The 20,744-nt window shown below is 42.8% G+C and overlaps 2 protein-coding genes across 4 annotated transcripts in view; both read left to right on the forward strand.

Annotated features, from left to right (window-relative positions):
* DOCK1 (dedicator of cytokinesis 1) overlaps positions 1 to 20,744 on the forward strand; it is a 332,168-nt gene that overhangs the window by 266,622 nt on the left and 44,802 nt on the right. For 2 of the 3 annotated variants that reach the window (XM_051801051.1, XM_051801053.1), the window contains one exon: positions 7,390 to 9,726. In XM_051801051.1, the coding sequence (XP_051657011.1) occupies positions 7,390 to 7,485 (96 nt within the window). In that variant the 3' untranslated portion in view covers positions 7,486 to 9,726. Of the gene's footprint in view, positions 1 to 7,389; positions 9,727 to 20,744 lie in introns of those variants that run through there. The other variant, XM_051801050.1, reaches the window with a different exon arrangement.
* Positions 9,856 to 20,744, forward strand: part of NPS (neuropeptide S) — a 35,292-nt gene continuing 24,403 nt past the window's right edge. The window contains exon 1 of the mRNA XM_051801236.1: positions 9,856 to 11,065. The gene's annotated coding sequence lies outside the window, so the exon portion shown is untranslated. The remainder of the gene's footprint in view (positions 11,066 to 20,744) is intronic.

Raw genomic sequence — 20,744 nt, forward strand, 5'->3', positions numbered from 1 at the left:
ACAAACCCAAACCAGAGGGTTTTCTATCCTTTGACTTGGAAATCTCTAACTTTGACCAAGCTGTTATTTTGTGGAAACTGATCCTTCTTTGTTTGCAGAGGTGTCTTCCAAGAGTTCTCTGAAATTCGTCATTGCAATGAGATTCTGTTCAGTAATTTGCTTTTCATGGCTAGAGAAAGCATTTCTGGTCTCAGCAGAGAGTGTCAGGCAGGAATTTGGTTTAACTCTGGGAATAATTGTGTTTAACACAGACTATCCCAGTGCACAACAGTACACAAGTCCAGCTTTTTCCATGGTTGAAATTATAACTATTTCTAATAGTATAAGTAATTCCTATTGTAGCAGGAATTCAGTATGTATTTTCTAAGTAAGAAAAAGCAGATGTAGAAGTACCTTCAGGAATGTCAATAGTGTTATTCAAAACACCATGTTTTACTCTTTATGTGCATTTACTGAAAAATTCTCTATTCCCATCCTCTCTTCCATAGTTGTTCCCCATGGCTGGGTGGTTTTAGTAAATATTTTCACTTTTCCTCTCATTTCCATCAAAGTAGACTAAACTTTTAACCCATTTCCCTGGTGTCTCTCTCAGGGACCAGCTCTCATTTGTCCTGAATTCAGACCTCTAAGTGGAAAATTACAGCATGTACAGCAGGGCTGCCAGGAGGGTTGTCTGAGGAATGCATCTTCAGGAAGAAAGCTGAGAAATTCAAATTAGGATTCAAATTTCTTCAACTCCTTCCTGCATGAACTCCAGAGTAGTAAATTCATTTTCTATTATATAGTATAATGTTTAGGTCGTGGTGGTAGCTCAGGATTGCTTATATAAGTTCAAATTTTAGCTAAAGAACACTAAGCAATGGTGAGAAATAAAATCCCAGTCGTCAGGGTTTCTTTCCCTTCCCTCTGAGGCTGTTTGAAGGGGTTTCCACTCCATGGAGAGATGTTGGGTGGTTATTGTACGACTTCCAAAAGCCATCTTGCTGTGATGGTTGGAGACAACTCAAGTCCCAGCCTCAGCCTCGTGGAAGATGTGACCTTGGGCAGCTCCTGGACCTGCCATGAGCAGAGTTTCCGCATCATTAAATGGAAGTTCATAAAAATAGTACCAATATGCTCCCTTGTTGTTTTTTTTTGCAAAGTTTTAGTCAGGTCTTAATATTTTTACTCTTTACAGCCTTAATTTTTTCAGACTCCTGTCATTTTTTTTAATGTATCTTGTCATTGTAGACACAGACCCTGTTTTTTAACATGCAGTGTTGAAGGGCCTTAGAATTTAAGCACAGCTAAGAAATGCAATCAAATATAGGCTACATCTCCTTGGCTAACTGTCCAAAATTTACATCTTCTTATCTAACTGTCTGAAATTTTCTTCAGCATCTGTATTTTTATAAACTTTCCAAGATGAGGGAATTTAGTTTCAAAGTCTGGAAGAAGGACCTAAAGCAGATTTGTCACAAAGCCACATGTATTAGTTTTAGAATTCATTTTAGAAAAGGTTTCTAATCTTATAACAATCACTCTGTGCCTTTATTTCATCAGCCTTGTAGGAAGGAAGCTGTTAAAGAACATAAAGAAAATGAGTAGTGCTGGACATGAAAGATCAGATGAGTAAATTCTTATTGCTGCTGTGATTAAATCCCACTCCACGGTTTTAATGCCTTATGTTTCATGGGTCAAATAGCTCCATAATTCATAACTTGATCATTCTCTGCCTAGTAAACTGATCATCCTTTAAATTACACCAGCTTTGTATCAGTGAAGAAAAATCAGTAAAACATATTAGAGATAAGATTATCTTGGTAGCTTTTAAACTGGAAATATCTCCTTGTGTGAGGAATTATTAGATTTTTCACTCTGGTTGTCTTGCAGTGGGTTATGAAAGCCAAGTGCTGTAGTGAACTGAAAGCAGGCAGCCAGAAATGCAGCAGATGCTTCAAGTCAAACTGCAGGCAATAATGTCATTTAGTGTCTGAGGCAGCAATCTTAGATTATTTGGAGTCCACTGTTACCTTGGGGTACCTTAAGTCTTTTTTCCAAATGATCATCTCCTTATAATTTCCTGATTGTCCCCCTACTCACCGTTAACTGTGAGACCCTTATAAATATATTTTCTTCCACCGTGTGATTTGTTCTGCTAAAAATGTTCTTAATAATATATGAGAACATAAAAAAAAGAAGCCTATGACTCCTGCAAGGATTATTATTACATCAGGGGATTCCTTCAGGCACTTATCCTGCTTTATGGGTTCCTCCTCACCCTTGCATACAAATCAACCGCTTGCTTTGTATTCACGGCCAGAGGGGAGCTCAAAGAAAATAGACAAAGGAGCACTTGGGTTTATGATGTTGGCTATAACACTTACTAAGGATCAGGTAATGGTTGGGATGAGAACATCTCCATCAATCCAGGCAGAACTTGGAAAGGAGGAACGGCGAAGGCTGGAGCGGCGCGTGGGACGAGGAGCGGAACGGTCTCGTGCGGTGCCTGGTTTGACTCTCTGGGATGCTGTTGTATGAGGGTTATTCAGGCTGGTTATTCAGATATAATGGAATAATATATCCTAATATAATACACAGAAGGAAGAATCCAGGGGGATTTTCCCCGTGTTGCAGTGCATGTGCTGCAGAGCTGAAAATTATCTCCTGTATCAGCTGCAGTGAGCAAAAAGTGACCTTGAAGGCTCCAGCAAAGTGTCGTCCTCATGACAGAGACAAAAAAGCTGGAAACCAGCTGAAACGATGGAGGCAGCAGGTAATTAGGGAACACTGTGTCAGGATTTGCAATGGCAGCCTCCAGTGGAGGGGCAGCAGCATCTCTGCTCTCTGTGACCAGTGACAGGACCCAAAGGAGCAGCTGGAGCTGAGTCAGGGGAGGTGTAGGTTGGATATTGGGAACAAGTTCTTCCCCCAGAGGGTGGTTGGGCACTGTCCCTCCAGGCCCTTGTCCAAAGTCTCTCTCCAGCTCTCCTGGAACCCCTTTAGGCACTGGAAGGGGCTCTCAGGTCTCCCTGGAGCCTTCTCTTCTCCAGGTGAACACCCCCAGCTCTCCCAGCCTGGCTCCAGAGCAGAGGGGCTGCTGTGATCTGATCTGAGACACTGACTCGAAGCAATTCCATGTTGCCCATTTTGGGGGATCATTCACATTGCCCAGGGTGGCACACAGCAGGTGGAAGAACACCAAGTGCATCTCCACAGAAGGATCCTTTAAATTCCTTTTTTTTACCTAAGCACACTCCAGGAAGGGCTGTGACACAGTGACATGAGACTCTAATAGATGATGTATGACAACAGGCTTCAAACAGTCCTTTTACACCAGTTACCTGCCAGCTTTTCCACATAACTTTGCTCCCTGGGTCAAACAGCCAATTAGCTTAAACTGTCTGTAATTTGGTTCACATTAGTGGAGTTGGGCTGTTCTCTCTGCTGGTGCATTATTGCCCTTTCACAATAGGAGTGTTATTCTGACAGGACCTCACACTATAATGTTATTTTTCATTGCAGATATTATTTTTCATTGCTGCTTGTCAGGCTGCTCAGCTCTGTGCTGAAGGAGCAACTCAGGATCTGAAAGCATTTACAGTCCTGGGTAGCTGATAGTTTATTTACATCCCATTTCTCCTGCTTCTGACCTAATTAGATCCATTAATCCTTCCAACTTAGAGTGCTTCTCATTGGATCTCCAGACCTTGTTATATTGATGACCATGGAATTTCGAAGAAAAATAGTTGCACAGGAAGAAATTTCGTGCAGTGCCACAAGGACCAGTTTTAGGAATCAAATTTGTTTGATTTTTTTGTGTTTCCTGAATGAAAAACAATTTTGCTTCTTCGGAGGAGAAAAAAAAATGCATTTTCTCATCTTCTGTAATTGATTTTTACTACGTCCTGAACGTGCCCAGTTGCAGTGCAGTTCATATCTGGGAGAGAACAGAGACAAATGTTTTTGGACCTGATTCTTTTCTGTCTGAGGGAGAAAAAAAAATAAAAAAGCAAACAAATGGGAGCAATTTCATGTCTGAAGCAGAAGGAACAGATTGTTTCTGTGTTGCAGATGTGCCTTTTACATAAGGTTTCTGCTTCCCCTGAGGTCCCCGCGAGTCAAGGATTCTGCCCAAAATAGGTTGGGATGTGAACCAGCCTCTGTCAATTTGTCAGAAAGGAAAAAGATGCTTTGAGATTCACAATTAACCACTGAGATATAAACACGAACTTGGCAAAGCAGCTCTTAATTAAATGTAAAATCAAGGTAAACTCTATTTTTATTTCAAAGTTTCTAAGGGGAAGCGCAGCAAATATGAACTTTATGAGCCTGGTAATGATTTTCTGAGTGTGGTATTAAAGGGAGAGAGGAAGTATGCTGGAATTTCATCCTGTCCTGGAATAAAAGGGAGGATGTATCAGCACTGGCTGGATTTGGAGTTCCATGGTGGCATGTTTTGTGGTGCTAATTCCTCAATAATGTCACCCCAACCAGCCTCACACATCCTACTTAATATATTCATTGGTAGCTTATTATATAAATGAACATGTGCTAAATTTATCCGACTTTCTAATGGAAATTGTAAATTCAATTATAATAATTATCTACCTATCTCTGTTATTTCTTTCTGCCTAATTTACTTGCAGAATCTGAGCTCTGGTAGGTTTTGAGCTTGTTATTTATAGCATATATATTTAGCTTATTCTCATTGTATCTCTTCTTCAGAAGCAGGTTTTCAGGGCTGATTTGATTGTTCTCTGATCAATATGAAGGGCTCATTTAGTTGAGAAATGCCTTTGATCTAATTGAATTGAGAATTATTGCCAATGTAGTGTTATTTAAATTCAAAATGGATTTTCACAAATGATGCTATCAGCAGAGTTAGGGCTTTTTTTCTGGTGATAAATATGAAGTTAAAGAGCTCATGTGAGAGCAGAGCAGAGGAAAGTTTTATATTTTGGAATGTATTTCAGAGGGATACCTGGTTTACTGAGCTGTGGAAGGAATGTCATCTTCATGAGGAGCTGTTGCACGTTGTACACTGATGTTCTGCAGACCACCAGCGATTCCCAAAGTTTGCCCAGAGCCCTTGCCTGGATGCAGGACTGTAATTAAGCAGGTTCTCAAAGATTTTGAAACCTTCAGATCACAACTGACAGTCCAACTCTTATTCAGATGCCTTAATAGGGATTCAGGAGTTTACATGCCAAGTATTTGCTCAGGTAGAGGGAACATTTTAATGGTTCTGACTGTAACATTTCAGAGGCAGATCAGCAGTGGCATTTTAACTAAAAACCAAACAAGTCTTCAGTTTTCCGTTCAGTAAAATTAAATTCTTACATTATCTGCTTTTCATATTTATCTGTCGACCTGGTTTTCCAGCTCAGAAGTCATCGTGTCCCACTGGAAGTCAGGAATAAGTTGTGCCCTCTTTGGAGCCTGCTCTGGAAAATCATAGAGTCATTTAGGTTGGAAAAGACCTCTGAGATCATCAAGTCCAGCCATTCCCCCATCACTCCCAAGGCCAGCACTAACCCATGTCCCCAGGTGCCAGGTGTTGGTGCCTCTTCCCCAGGCAGTCAGGGGAACACGTCATTCCAGACAAGGCATCCCGGCTCCCGTGCCTTGCTCTTGGTGCAGAGTTTCTCATTCAGCAGCAGATTAAACCCAATTACTTCCAAGCTGCCAGGTCAGGAAGCATTTTGGAGCCAAGGAGGGAGGTGAGAGCAGGCACATCCAGGCAGTGGTGCTGCTGGAGAGGCTGGGAAATGGACAGTGGATGGAGCAGAATGGAGAGACGGGCTCAGGGCATGGCTTACCTGGGGGTAGTTTGGCATCCCTCTTCATTTGCCATAGAGGAGGAGTGAGAAAACTTGTAAAACAGATGGGAAAGTAGTTCTGTCCAGGTAGGATACAGGAAAAGTATTCCAGCAAAAACCCAGCCTTCCTGACTCAACCAATTTGCAGCCTTACCTTTCTCTTTAGTCTGTGCTTAGTAAAACTATCTGGATTTGTAGCTTCATGTTGTCTTAAAACCTGCTTGAAAGAGGGTGTTTAGTTACCTTAGAGATGCTTTTTCCTCCTACTCTTACTCATCTCTGAAAACTCCCAGGAAAACTCCCAGTCATGAGGTTGCAGGAGCATTAGGAGGAGAGGCTGAGATGTCCTGGCATCACCCTGAACTGCTCATCTTTTTGGGACAGCATCTTTGGACAGCTTTTAAAAGGAACAGTCTTGTTTCTTATGCTCTTCCACGTGGTTTATCAGTTGTTTCTATACTAGTATCTTCCTGATATTGAGAAATCATGAGTTATTTTGTCCAAGCAGTGCCTGCAGTGGAGTACTGCAGGTGTTTGGACTGTTCTTGTAGCAGTGACCAAAGAATTTTGGCAGAGTTGGTGCTTGTTGGGCTGTGAGAATGTGTGGAGCCAGCAGTTAGTGCTGGGTGGGTGAGGCAGGACAAAACACAAACAAGTGGGAATGGAAAAGCATCATTAGGTTTGGAGGAAAACAAAAGGCAGTGGTTGAGGAGAAGGAGAATCTTAGGGAAAAACAACCCCAAAGCAGCATTTCTGAGCTGTGATGCTGCAGCACAGCCTGGGTGCAGTGAGGGGAAATCTGCACTGCCTGCACAGCCAAAATCTGTAAAAACCTGCCTGCAAAGCCTGGGAGCAAATTGCAGTGTTCTCCAGCTCCTTCTGAAACAGGTTTTATCATATGTATGATTTAACATTATAAAAAAATCTTAATTTCCATAATGACTTTTTTAATTTGTCCAATTAGCTGATGATTCTAACTGGGAGTGCTCTTCTGTTGTATGATACATGAAGCAATTTAAAATATATGTATGTGAACAGTCTGCATTTCTATTTTGAATATTTTAATTATAACCCTGTGTGTGATGGTAAATTGCAACTTACTTATCTCTTTAAATGGTTTTAAATTGTTTCCCTTTTCTCTTTTTTTTTAAAATCATTTCTGTTCTAAATGTGCAAAATCCAAAACATAACAGAAAAGCAATGAAGCCGTTGCTTCAGCTTAGTTTTTAAGCTCTGAGTGCCTGGGGGCTGAGGCAATCGATACACACCAAGGAATCAATATCCTATCATGATATAAAGTGGGGAATTATAAACTTCTCCAGTGCTTTTGAAAGATTTTTCCTGAAATATTGAGCTAATTAATCCTGAACCCTTGAGAGATTTTTTTTTCGTTGTCAAAAATAAAAGTTATATTTAAAACTAATGGCTGAGGGCGTTGGGAATCCACAGCAGCAAGTTCCACGGAGAGGTTTTTGTGAGTCAGAGGCTGCAGACTCACCTGTTTTCTTCCACAGCTATATATGAAACAGAAAATGTTTCCAAACTCCATCCTTTGCTAACATGATCCATCCAATTTGGTTTCTTCCAGCACCTGCCACCTCCTCTCCCCAGCAAGACTCCCCCGCCTCCACCTCCAAAGACAACTCGGAAGCAAACGTCAGTTGACTCTGGGATTGTCCAATGAAGAAGGAAGCAGGTTCTTTTTTCCAAAGATAAAGCTGTAACAATTCATTTCCCTAAGTATTTTATGGTATATAATGTTTACCTCATTCAGGTGTGCAGTATCTAACATTTAGTGCAATGACTCTAACTCCATAAGAAATCCATTTCTAGCCATGGAACCAACACTACATTCCCCCCCTTCTGGGGGTTATTCCCTCCCATAACTTGAAAGAAATCTGGATTTCTACTTGAGACCTTGAATTGTCCATCAACTGACAGTACCCTCTTCCTAAACCTTCTCCCTGCTTCTGAGTAATGCCAGGCACAGAGCTGGCTGTGGAGATTCAAATGAGAGCTGAATATTTTGTATCTAAAGTGTTCAGGTAGCTCTGGAGTTTAAACTGAGCTGAGTTTTTGTACCTAATCTTGGTGTATATAGGAATTGATGACAATATTCACATGGAATTCAGTGCACATTGGAGGAGCTTCGCAGGGAGGTGAAGCTTCTGTAGGATTTCCCCAGATATCAGGGATCTGAGCCCAGGGCTAAAAATCAGATACAATTTATTTGTGAAATGTGCCTTCTCTTTAATTGGTCTGTGTTACAAATAATCGGATTTGGCTGCCCTGGCCACAGGGATCAAGTTTAAAATCTCTGGTGACAGGAGGAAAAGTGGCAGCCAGACCTCAGCCCTGGATACAAGGAGAGCAGACTTCAGGTGCTCAGGGAATGAGGGAGTAAAGTCCTCTGGAAAAACGCTTTTGCAGGTGCTGGGATCCATCAGTGCTGCTCACTTTTCAAACATCACCTCCTGAGGGCACAGGGGCAGCAGTTCCCAAATATTGGAAGTCAAGCAGGTGAAGCTGAAGGCTGGCTTGGCTGAGCAGGGATCTTCTCTTGGCTATAAAGTGGAAAAGGAAGGTGTGTGCCCAGTGGAAGCAAGGTCAGGTGACATGGGAAGAACACAGAGATGCTGCTCGTCACTGCAGGGAGAAAATGGCCAAAGCTCAATTGGAGTTGGAGCTGCCAGAAATGGGGGGAACAATAAAAAGGGTTTTTTTAATACATTAATGGCAATAGACAGTATAGAAATATCATTGGCCCATTCCAGGAGGGGGATGGTCACCTCCCAAACAGGGACACAGACAAGGCAGAGGTGTTTAACACTTTCTTTGCCTGACAGGAGGTCATGGTGGCAGGGAAGGGCCTTAGGGGAAGCCATACAAGGGATGGCTGAGGGCATGTAGTGGTTTGAAGCACTTGATCTGTTCAGCTGGAGAAGAGGAGACTGAGGGGAGACCTCACTGGGGCAGTGGGGAGGCAGGCACTGATCTCTTCACTCTTGTGACCACTGACAGGACACCAGAGAATGGCTGGAACTCTGTCAGAGGAGGATTAGGTTGGATATCAGGAAAAGATTCTTCCCCCAGAGGGTGGTTGGGCACTGAACAGGATCCCCAGGGCAGTGGGCACAGCACCAAGGCTGCCAGAGCCCAAGGAGCATTTGGACAATGCTCTCAGGGACAGAGTGGGATTGTTGGGGTGTCCTGGGCAGGGCCAGGAGCTGGATTCCTAGTGGGTCCCTTCCAACTCAGTGTATTCTGTGATTCCATGATTAATGGGCTTTATAAAATTAGTCATTGTTGCTCAGCCATTGCCATTTTCATTCAGTTGGATCTTCTGAGTGACCATCACAGGGACACTTCCATCAAGGAAGCCTCAGAGCTGCCGACGGGCACGAGCGTGTGGGAAAGGAACGAGTAGGCAGGTAGGAGACTCCTGGTCATTCTGAACCCAAAAGCTGAGTACAGGAATGGGAAGAGCTTTTTCCTTTCTTTAATGTGTAATATTTCATGTTGGATTAGGATGAACTGAATGGAATCACTTTGTCCTTGTGCCATCATTCTGTACAGTGTTTGTATATATGATGGTTTTTAGAATGTTTTCATTTTTATGGTGCCTGCTTTTCATGTAATAATGGATTAATGTGCCTGCAAAGAATGCCTTATGTATTTTTAATTTCCTAAGTACTGAAAGTGTAAAGAAAAAGAAAAAAGCATTTTTTTTCAGATATTAAACTCTGAGAAATATCAGACAATGGTGGGATGGGGTTTTGGGAGGGAGGAAGGAAACTAACTTTATACTCTAGTGTTTTTTATTGTCATCACACTTTTGTTTTTTACTATCTACAATCTTTTTACTCTTACAGTAGATTGTTTTTAAATATACCACTGACTCAAAAATAAAATATTATTTTAAAAACTTGTCTAAGAAAATGAATACATTTCCTGGGTAATTTTGATCCTTACTGCAGAATTTCAGGAGCTGTTGCACTCTATAGAGGGCTATATATACTTAATCTCTTTTCACTGTAATTTTGGGGGGAACTCATGATAAAGCTGATAACTTTCATTGTGTTAATGTGATTATTCCTGCAGAAAGGAGCTAAAATACACATCAGCACTAAAAACACCCATCTCTGTGTGCTGTCTGTGCCCATAAAGATGGCTTATGTATCTTTAAGTTATCTGTTGCTGAACTCTTCAGAAAACAGATGAGTTTTAGGTAATATTTTCCACCTCAAGTACCTGCTACATGATGCAAGTTGCAAGCAGAAGTGACTTTATACAGCAGTAAAACAATACTGTTGCTACAAGGGCAGAAAAATTGCCTTTCTCATAAAAAGTGGCTGGAATGGTCAATTAGATATTCTCATATTTTTGCCTTAAACCACTGTGTCACTTTGGATCAAACAAACACACTTTTTCTTGCTATAAAATCAGCTACTAGAACATCTCAGAATTTACTGTTGGATACCATCCTCCAATTCCCTCTTTGTTTTGTTAATATAATCTCTGTTCAAGAGGAGCACTCAGGGAAGGATTCTTGGCTGCAGTCAATCAGGTACTCATTCTGTAGACAATCAATAATGTATTACAACTTTAATTCTGTAAGTCTCTTATTTAATTGAGGATTGCTTTAGAGACTGCTCCTGGTGCTGCCTGGGAGATGTGCTGGGATGCTGGTGAGTTTTGCTCTTTTCTGTTCCCTTTGCCTTCTAAAGGCTGGGAAGAGCTTTCCCATCGACCTTTAACTGGATGCCTGTAAATTGCATTTCTGATAATGTGTTTGTTTTTGCTCATCCTTTACAAATTCCTGTGCTCATGCAAGTGGTATAATTTGGCCCTGTGAGACTCCTCGAACAAGAGCTGCACTTTCAAATGGGTCTTAACAGTACAGACTCGAAACCTCATCTGTGTGTGTTTTACAAATGCACAACCTGAGCCTGGGAATTGAAAATCAGACTCTCAGATTCACTCAGACCCAGATTGTCAATCTAACATCTTCTAGGCTGTAACTCACTGCCCTCCTCGAAGTGTGGTAAAAACACACCTCAGCAAATTCAGGAAGTCATTCAGTTCCAGGCTCTAGGCAGTGAACAATCCTGGGAAGGCTGTTATTCCTCACAGTTTGCTCTCTTCCTTTGTATTCCAGAGTTGGGTGTCAGAGCATCCCATTGCCATGGGAATTCCTTGTCACATTGTTTGCAGTTCAGCTGAGCTAATGCAGAAGAGCTTGATGTAAAACAAGACAGAACAAGGTTATTTGATTTTAACCAACATGGTGGGATCTCATGTGTCTTTTGTCTGCCCTGTTTCTGTGAGAATTCATCCCTTTATGGCTTCAGTGAGTCTTTTGCTTTCCCTGCCTCAATGCCTCGAGTGGACATAGTGGAATTGGGATGACCTGGTGTATTTATCAATGACCTGGTGTATTTATCACTGCTTTGTCCTCCTGCCAGCTCTCCTGGTGCCTCCCCATCCACAGGTCCCCATTCAGACTTCATTCAAATCAATATTTCTACTTGGGAAGGTGACCCCCTCCATCTCCTCCATGGCAAAGCTTTTCCAGGACTTTAGCAGGATCCACAGGGGCCAGGTTTTCACCATTTAAGTCAGGAATTAACCTCCCCTCAAGTGCTGTCCCTTTGCTCAGACTTGAGAGCAGCACCCCAAGGCTTTCCAACACAAATTTACCTGAAAGAAGAAACTCAGAAGTGTCAAGTTTCTACATAATATGAGAAAACAGATTTCAATGGTCAGGAATTTTCACTTCTTGAAAAGTAGCTTGAATTTACTCAGTGAAAGTTAACTCACAGTGCCAATATAAAAAAGAGGAGCCCTCAATACCGTTTTCCTGAGTGGTAGTGTGGGAGTGAGAGGGTGAATTTTTACAGGTGCACAGATCAGTTCCCATCAGTCCCACACAAAACCACAAAAGATTTGTTTGGTTTTTAATCAAATTTCTTTTCAATGGGAAGCTCAGCACAAAGGTCACTTCTTAAGCAGGTTTCCATAAGTGACATTTATGATTACTGAAATGTCTCTGGTGGTATCACAAATTCTGAGACTAAAAATGTTTTTAAATTCAGTTTTGTCTTAACAAAGGCATTTTTCTTTACCTTGGATGTTTGTTGTATGTGACTTTACAGAGGAAAATGATAAAACATTTGCAGTGCATATGGTTATGCTTATGGTATGTGAATGAGAGATTCATGGGAGTGCACATATATGTGTATTCATGCACACACATCAAAACACACATTTTTAATGTAAAATATCTAATTTTATTGTCTATTTGAGGTGTCATCCTTTTAGCTTCACATTAGACATCTTCCCTATTGATTCATGTGGCCTTTTTGGGAATCATTCTATGCCAGAAGCTTCATGTCATGTTGTTGATGCCAGTGGACCCATGATGGATGTTCATAATTACCCAATTTTGCTAAAGGTTATTTGTCTAAACAAGTCATTTCTTGTGTATGTATTGACAAAATCAGGTGAAATAAGCAGAAAAATTTCTTACAAAGGTTACAGCTGGTTTGATGTTTAAATCTATGTGGACTAGACTATGACAGTACATGGTGTAACAGGAGTCACCCTCTTCTGATCTGGGAATTACCATCCTGGATTGGACTATGGAATACTTTTGTGTGCTTTTGGAACAAAACAGCAAGTGCTGGCACAGCTGCCCAGGGCAGGGATGGAGTCCCCATCCTGGAGGGATGGGGAGGGATGTGTGGACGTGGCACTTGGGGAGGGGGTTTAATGGTGGCCTTGGCAGTGTGGGTTAATCGTTGGGCTCAGTGATCTTGGAGGGCTTTTCCCATCTGAACCATTCTGGAACTCTAAACCTGAAGTGTTTTATTCCCAAGCTGAAGGCAAATGAAAGGATGGCAGAAGTGTATTTAAATTCAGTGCGAGACAGGGTGCAAACATGGACAAGAGATTCCCAGGCTGGAGCAGGTCTCCCAGGAGGATGGGTGGTGAACCTTCCTGCCCCTCAGCATCGAGCTCTGGCTCCTGCATCCCTCTGCACACACCAGGTAAGGCAGTTTTCAATCTGCATCTCCACTTGCCCTTCTGACAAAGCAATAAATTATAGAAAATGCCCATGAAAAACAGACCAGGCACTTGAGTGATGGTGAGCACTGAAATTCAGGGTTTTCCTCTATTTCCTCAGTTTTTAGTGGTAATGGGAAGCGTGAGGTCCAGCTGCGCTGACATTTCAATTTTCTCTTGTTCTCCTTTTGTACTTTTCATGGATCTAAACTGAATTTCAGGCTTGCAATTGCCACCTTCTCGGGGATGCAGAAATGTGTGGATCAGTCTAAATACTTGGTTATTGTATAGGATCTATCCAGCTGTTCTCCAGTGAGGCTATTTATAGGATTTTTAATTTCCCTCGGGGGGTTTTTTATGTGTATTCTGCAGACATGAATAATTACTGTAAATTGTGTTTCTCTATCAAATGACAGACTTAATTTTTTTTTCATTTCAAGTGTGTGTGGCATTGTATTCAAACACTTCAACGAGAAGTTGCTGAATTTGAATAACTCATTTATTTAACTGGCTGTGGACTGGTGTACTGGGGACATGTACTGACCCTGCTGAGGCTGGGCTGGCTCTCCTGTTGTGTGTAGCCAAGTGGTCATTCAGTCTCCTGTTGTGTGTAGCCAAGTGGTTTCCATTCCCTCACTCCACTTTTTGCAGCTACACATGATCTGTGGTTCTCCAAATCCAATCTGACCGCCCCTCACTACTACCCAAGCTCCCTGTCAGCCATCCCAAACCTGCTGAGATTTTATGGATGGTGATGTGCTGCTATTTTGGGTTGAATCCACATTGGTTTGGCCATTCTCTCAGCTTTTCATTGCACGGTTTGGCTCTGATGCTGTTGAACTTCTGTGTGTTGCAGCCCAAACTCTTGCCCAGCCAGGGAACTAAACAGAGGAACATGGGCCACAGCAGATTAATGCTGCAGATGGAACTTCATGTGCTTCACTGACAGCTCCTGTTCAGTCGCTTTATTTCACAGAATCGTAGAAACATAGGATGGTTTGGATTGGAAGGGACCTTAAAGACCATCCAGTTCCACCTCCTGCCTCTTTCCACTAGACCAGGTTACTCCAAGCCCTGTCCAACCTGGCCTTGGACACTTGGGCCTCACCACCCTTATAGTAAAGAATTTCTCCCCCATGTCTAATCTAAACCTGTCCTCCTTCAGTTTAAGGCCATTCCCCCTAGTCCTATCACTAATTTGCAAATTACTATTACGAAGCTTCCTCTGAGTTGGAGCTCAAGGCAGAATTCCCTAAGATCTCAGCACGTTCTGCTGGTATTTTGCCACCTTGCTACACACTCCCATTCCCATTTTTCAGATGGTTTTATCACTTAAAGTGTTTGAATCTTCTTGTTTGTCTGATGATTCCTAATAAACACCTCTTTTGGTGTTTATTAGGCTTTTGGGACAATATCTGCTTGGTCCTCAAAGCTGCTGCCTTGTGTTTTACCTGTCACTCACTCACAACGAGTCCAGTTGCCTTCTCCCACGTTCTTTGGGTGACCCCTCACATCTTGCTAAAAAGCTTGGAGCCTCTAATTGTCCTCGTTATAACCAAGAACAAGAGTTGTTTGAGCTTTGGGAACACCAACCCTGTGTTCAAAGAACTTGAGGATGTGGCACTGGAGAACAGGGTTCAGTGGTGAACACAGTGGTGCTGGGTGATGGTTGGGCTTGAGGATCTTAGAGGTCTTTTCCAACTTAAACGATCCTGTGATTCTGTGATTGTCCTTTCTCACACATTTGCAGACCAGGAGCTTTGGCTGCTCAACAGATGCTTGAAAAGATGCTGGTTCTGCTGTTACTGGAAGCCGTGGCCCCCTGCCAGTGGCATTGGAGGGGAATGTGTGGTGTCATCAGCACTGAGGGAGCCCTTCACAAAGAGAAAGTGCAGACAAAACCAAATGTGACCTTGCTTTCCTATCAATAGTGCTTTTTTGGTGTGTTGTCCTGTTGTTGGCTGCTCTTCCAAGTTTTGTTTTGTTCTCCCATGGCTGTGCTTACATTTCCTCAGCACTGCGATCCCAATTTAAACTGAGTTTTCTTTCTCCATCGTTCCTGTGAGCAATGACAGATCACTGCACCAACAGCTGAAAACTGAGAAAATTAGCTACAAAAACTGTCTGGAATGAAAAAAACAAACTTCACAGGATATTAAGGAACCTGTGGGAATGAATAGGGACCCAGGCACCATTTTGGAGCAGCAACACACATGCTGTGTTGAATCACAGGCGACTCATATGACATGTAACAGTGTGACAGGTGAAACAATCCCACCAGCTCTGGTCTAGGCAAAACATTCCTTAGATTAGCATGAATTATGCAGTTTAAACCACTTATTAACATCCAATTTAACATTCCAAGCATTGTGTTGGGAAGTGTGTTCTTGCAGCAACAGAAGAAGGCACTGCAGAGGGCAGGAAGTTCATTGAGGCTCTAATTATTGTTTCTCTGAAAATTAGATGTGTTTTCCTGCATTTTAGTCTTATGTGCTCAAAATCTCACAGAGAAAAATCCAAATAAATCAACCACAAATTCAAAAATTTCCAAAAACAAAATGCCTTCTTTCAAAAGATGAAGCAGTTGCTGGTGTTACAGAGGCCTGTCCAAAGATATTTTTTAAATGATATTGATATCTGGTTGTTAATAATATCTCAGTCTACTGGTTATAAACTTAATTCCATCAGTTTATTACTGTGCACACTTGGTAAATATATTTGTTGTTCCTTTTTCCCAAGCAGCACACTATTGTTAACTTGCTCCTTAGAGGGAAATAATAGTAAAGGATAGAAATACAAGATTTTTTAAGAAGTTTCTGTCTTTTCTGACCTCGTGGTCCCTGTGGAGGTGGGCAGAGGTGTGTGGGAGGTTACAGGTTGCTGCTGTGCAGTGCTGTGTCTGAGCAGGCACTGGGGAACACAAGTATGTGTCCAAACAAAATAATCCTTGGGCAGAGATGGGACACTTCTGAATCTCCCATCGGGAGCACCTGGAGAGAAATCAGTGTTTGTTCTGGACTCAGCTACTCCAGGGGGCTCTTGAAAAGTGACTTTAGGAAAATTAATTTCTTTTCTCCAATGTGAGGTTTTCTGGGACATGGTGTTTGTGTCAAGTCAGTAGCAGAAATCATGTCTTATGTTAGACCAGGACTCATTAAGATCTGGAAAATGTGAAGTTGTGGTTTGTTCGTTGGGAAGCACAGGGCTGGAGCACCTCTGCTATGAGGAAAGGCTGGGAGAGCTGGAGGTGTTCACCTGGAGAAAGCTCCAGGAAGACCTTAGAGCCCCTTCCAGTGCCTAAAGGGGTTCCAAAAGTGCTGGAGAGGGACTTTGGACAAGGTTTTGGAGGGACAGGACAAGGGGGAATGGCTTCCCACTGCCAGAAGGCAGGGTTAGATGGGATATTGGGAAGAAATCCTTCCCTGTGAGGGTGGGGAGGCCCTGGCACAGGTTGCCCAGAGAAGCTGTGGCTGTCCCATCCCTGGAAGTGTCCAAGGCCAGGTTGGACAGGGCTTGGAGCAACCTGGTCTAGTGGAAGGTGTCCCTGCCCGTGGCAGGGAGTTGGAACTGGATGACCTTCAAGGCCCCTTCCAACCCAAACCATTCTGTGTTTCTGTGATTTTCTCTCCCCTGTCCTCAGTACCTCTGAGGCTCTCCCAGAGCAGCTCTGGGACAGTGCCAGCTGTGTCAGTGGGGGCAGGCTGATCCCACAGTGGGCACCTCTCCTGTCACACCACCCTGGAAAGGAGGATGCTCTTTGCTGGGACCACAGCAGAGCCAGTCTCTGTCAGTGTTATCTAAGGCAGAGTTACTCAGTTCAGCAGGGACACTTCCCTTTCCTGCAGGCCATTGTAGTACCATGAAAAAACAAACCCAAAATCTCTGTGTGGAACTTGTTTTTCTCCAGAGTTCCTTGTTTCTGGCTGACAGGGAGCATTAGCTGGTAGTAGGAGCTAATTGGAAGTGACCAGTGACCCCAGAGCCCCGTGTGCGAGCGGGAGCCTGGATCCCTCTGCTCTCAACATTCTGACGTTTGCATTTAAGATGTTCTTTTTTTTTTTTCCCTCCTCTTTCTCCTTCCTTTCTCTCCATGATTTCTTTTGTTTAAAGAGGAAAAAAATTTTAAAGGGAACAACTGGAAGGTACATTTTAGAAAAATGAGGGTGAGCAGTTTTCACCCACCTCTGTTATCCTGTGGGCCAGAGCATGGGGATGGTTTTTGATAGGAAAAAGGGGGATGGCATCCCACTGACAGGGGGCTGGGTTAGGTGGGATATTGGGAAGGAATTCCCTCTGAGGGTGGTGATGCCCTAACACAGGTTGCCCAGAGAAGCTGCCTAATTCCTGAAAGTGTCCAAGGCCAGGTTGGACAGAGCTTGGATTAACCTGGTCTAGTGGAAGGTGCCCCTGCCCTTGGAAGGGGGTGGAATGAGATGATCATCAAGGTTCCTTCCAAACCAGACCATCCTGACTCTCTCTTTGGGTTTCCAAGGGGTGAGCTGTCTGTGCCTGGCACTGCTCTTGCTGCCCTGCCCTGCCCTCCATCATCCCCGAGGGTTCCTCTTGCCCCAGAGCAAGGGCTGAGCTCACATGTCCCCACACTGGAGCCTTCATCAGATTTGAAAATGGCACCTCCCAGCTGGGACATGTCCCAGAAGCCATGAGAACTATCTCCAGTCGAGATGTGGGGCTTTAGAAAATTTTTTTCCTGGCAAAAAGTTGGTGTAGTTGTCGGGCAGAGGTTCAGGGGGAACCTCAAACTGCACAGAATGGGGTTTGTCATTCAGCCAAGGATTTATGAAGGCACACACAGTGTCAAATGATACCTGTGCTACATTCTGCTGGTAATAATAAATCAGTGCAGCCATTACATTTTATTTTCACTGTAAGAAAAATGAAAGGCAGGAAAGCCAAGTGCTCACCTGTTCCACCAGATAATTTACCTGTGGCTGAGCTATAAAATGAGTGTCGCTTGCATTTCTCTTCTCTCTTAACACAAAATGATGGAGCAGGGGAAGGCACCTTCAGGCAAGAGCAGAGCTAGTGGGAAAACAAAGTAGAGCACATGCTCCTGTTGTGTTTGCTGAGGAACGATGTGAGGAACGATGTGAGTGTTTGGCAGCTCCCTGCGTGCATTGTGGGGAGCAGGGAAGGGTGGGCAGAGGGGGAGTGGGAGGGAAAGGCTGGCAATTAGGGTAGCAAAAAGTAGCTGAAATATTTATCCCTGTTTCCCAACCTCTGGATTTGCTTTCGCATGGGGGAAGTGAAATGTTGAGGTGCTGTAGGTCAAAAATTCATTTGTTTCACAGAATTTGTGCCAGAGTGCTGTTTCCTTCATTTTGTAATAAACTGAAACAGCTGTGAGTGCACCATCCAAAAAAACCACAATCACCTGTGCCTGTCATGGTCTTGTAGGGATTTGGCTGTATCCTGATGGTGAGTCAGAAATCATCTATAAAATAATGAATGCATCATCCTCTGCCCGTAAAGAGGAGCAGCAGCCTACATGTGCTGTTAAATTAAATAAATTCCATACATTTTTTGCCCACTTTCTCTGATCCTGGGTAATGCCATCTCTCTGTGTGTCCCCTCCTGTCTCTCCTCGAGCTCAGCTGCTGGTGGCCAAGCTCTGGGCCAGGGGAGGGTTTCTGAGACAAGATCCAGCATTCAAGGAGGGAAAATATTTGCCTGGAAAAGCATAAAACCCTAAAGGAAAAACAATAATCATAAGAAGAAACAACAGGGAAGGGAGTTCAGACAGAAAAATTATGGCCTTTGACATCCTTTGACATCTTTTGAAGAGAAAAGAGGACTGAGTTGGTGGGTTTATCTTCCCTAAATTCCCACTATCACAGAGTGGTCAGTGTTTAAAATCCCAATACTTAAAACAAGGACAGTGGTAGAAATGTCCTGTTAAGGTGTTTCTTTTACTTACCGTTAGAAATACTGAAAAGACAACTCCACTGTAAATAATTGTATTTTGAATACTAGGTATATATCCAAATATTGGGCAGGGAGGCTCAAGGATTAAGGATATTTTCATTAGGAAATACCACTAATGAGGGCTGGGGTTTTCTTGTATTATAGAAACTACTACCTCAGTTTTCTAGATAATGTTCCCCTAAAAACTAATACTTTTATTTCTTCTTTCTCCTCAGTCCCGAATCTGAGGGGTAAATGGGAGCTAAACTTTTAAAGCTAATGTTGAAATTGGTGTTGGCAGCTGAGTCTTGCATTATCTGCCTGTGAATTAATACCCAAGGTTACATGTTAGTTGCTGGTTTGGGGGCTTTATTACTTTACCTCAACCGGCCCAAAAACCCCCAACCTAAATTGAGCTCTTTGGATTTTGGTAATGACACAGCTATGCACATCTACATTGCAAAAAAATCTAAGGGTATATAAATAGTGCCATTTCAGTCCTCTGGGGAACATGTTAGTGTTCTTACAGCTCAATCCTTCTGCATCTTACATCATCCTCTTCCATGCCTTACATAACTCTGCTCCTCAAACCCCACTAAAACCAGCTGGATGCAGCAAAATACCCCCTGGATGATGTGCCTGGTAACACCTTGGCCTCCTGAGGTTGATGGGACATTTTCATTACTTTATTATTTATAAAGCTGTATTTTATTCAGGTTTGTTTAGGTTTTGGTTTGGGAGTTTTTTAATGCCTATAACATTTTTTTAATTCTTTATTATTTTGTTTGCAAAAGGAAAGGATTTAGAGAAAGGGCCACATGTAGAGCTGTAGGACATTCAGCCCTTTGAAAACCATGTCCTTTCCTAAATTCATCCCATATAACCCCAAAATTCCCAGATTTGGGAATCTTCCCTTTCTGAGCCACTCAGGGAGGGAGAACATCCCATCCCCCTGACCTGAGGAGCTGCTGGGTCAGTAATTAAAGATGCCACTTCCATTCTCTGTAGCTTCACGTCCTGCTCCTTGCTGTCAATATGATCTCTAATTTCTATGTCTTTCCATGACTTTTCCTGTCTCTTTTCAACTGATCCAAGGCTTTTAATCCCCTCAGCCCTTCCATTCTCAATGCAGAGCTCTCCATCTGCCTCTCAGCAGCACAGAGAAGTTGCCAATGCGGAGAAGGTGGATTTAAATGCCTTTTCACTGCAATGGATTTGATTTTATCACTCTAGATGACCTCCACTTCCCAACACTTTGCTCTTATCAGGCACATTGTTGCTGTTCAGAGAAATGAGATTCAACCATTCTGACAAAGTTAAGGGGGAAACTCTGGGGTTTGAGCGTTTTGGGGTTTGTTTTAAGCATTAAACCATTTTTCCTTCACTCCTTTGTTTACAGGACAGTATTTGTTTGATACTATCCTGCTAAAAGTGCAACCCCAACGTAGCATTAAAATTCAGATCCTGAAGTAGATCAGTCTTCCCATTTCTCTTTTAACTTCAGCCTTGTCAAGCTCTATTATTCTCAATCCACTTTGACAGTTCTGGGTTAAAAAGACATCAATTACCCTTTGAAATTACCCTCTCACTATAGGATTAGCTCCATTTCTTCTGACTTTGGAAGTTCCTTGTACTCAGAAGATATTTGGGAGGGGGGAGGATGCCCCAAAATGCTGCATTTATAACCATTTTATTGCACTTGACTGGCTGCCTCGGGGATGGCTGTGGCACTTGGTGGCAACTTCCCCTCTTAACCACATAAACACTCATTTTAATTATTAATCAAACTGGTTTGTGCCATTTTATTGGTGCCATTTCACTCCCCTTTCAATCTGTAAAGCCTTTAAATGCAGAATTTTGTCACTGCTGTGTAACTATAGGCAGCTCTGCTCTGTGCTGTGCACAAAAACATATCCCAGTTGCAGAGGTGACCTCAGAATTTTCTCTTCCCCAGTA

The sequence above is a fragment of the Manacus candei genome, unplaced genomic scaffold (genome assembly GCF_025592945.1).
Source record: "Manacus candei isolate 608988 ecotype Guabito, Panama unplaced genomic scaffold, ASM2559294v1 h1tg000050l, whole genome shotgun sequence".
Classification (NCBI taxonomy): Eukaryota; Metazoa; Chordata; class Aves; order Passeriformes; family Pipridae; genus Manacus; species Manacus candei.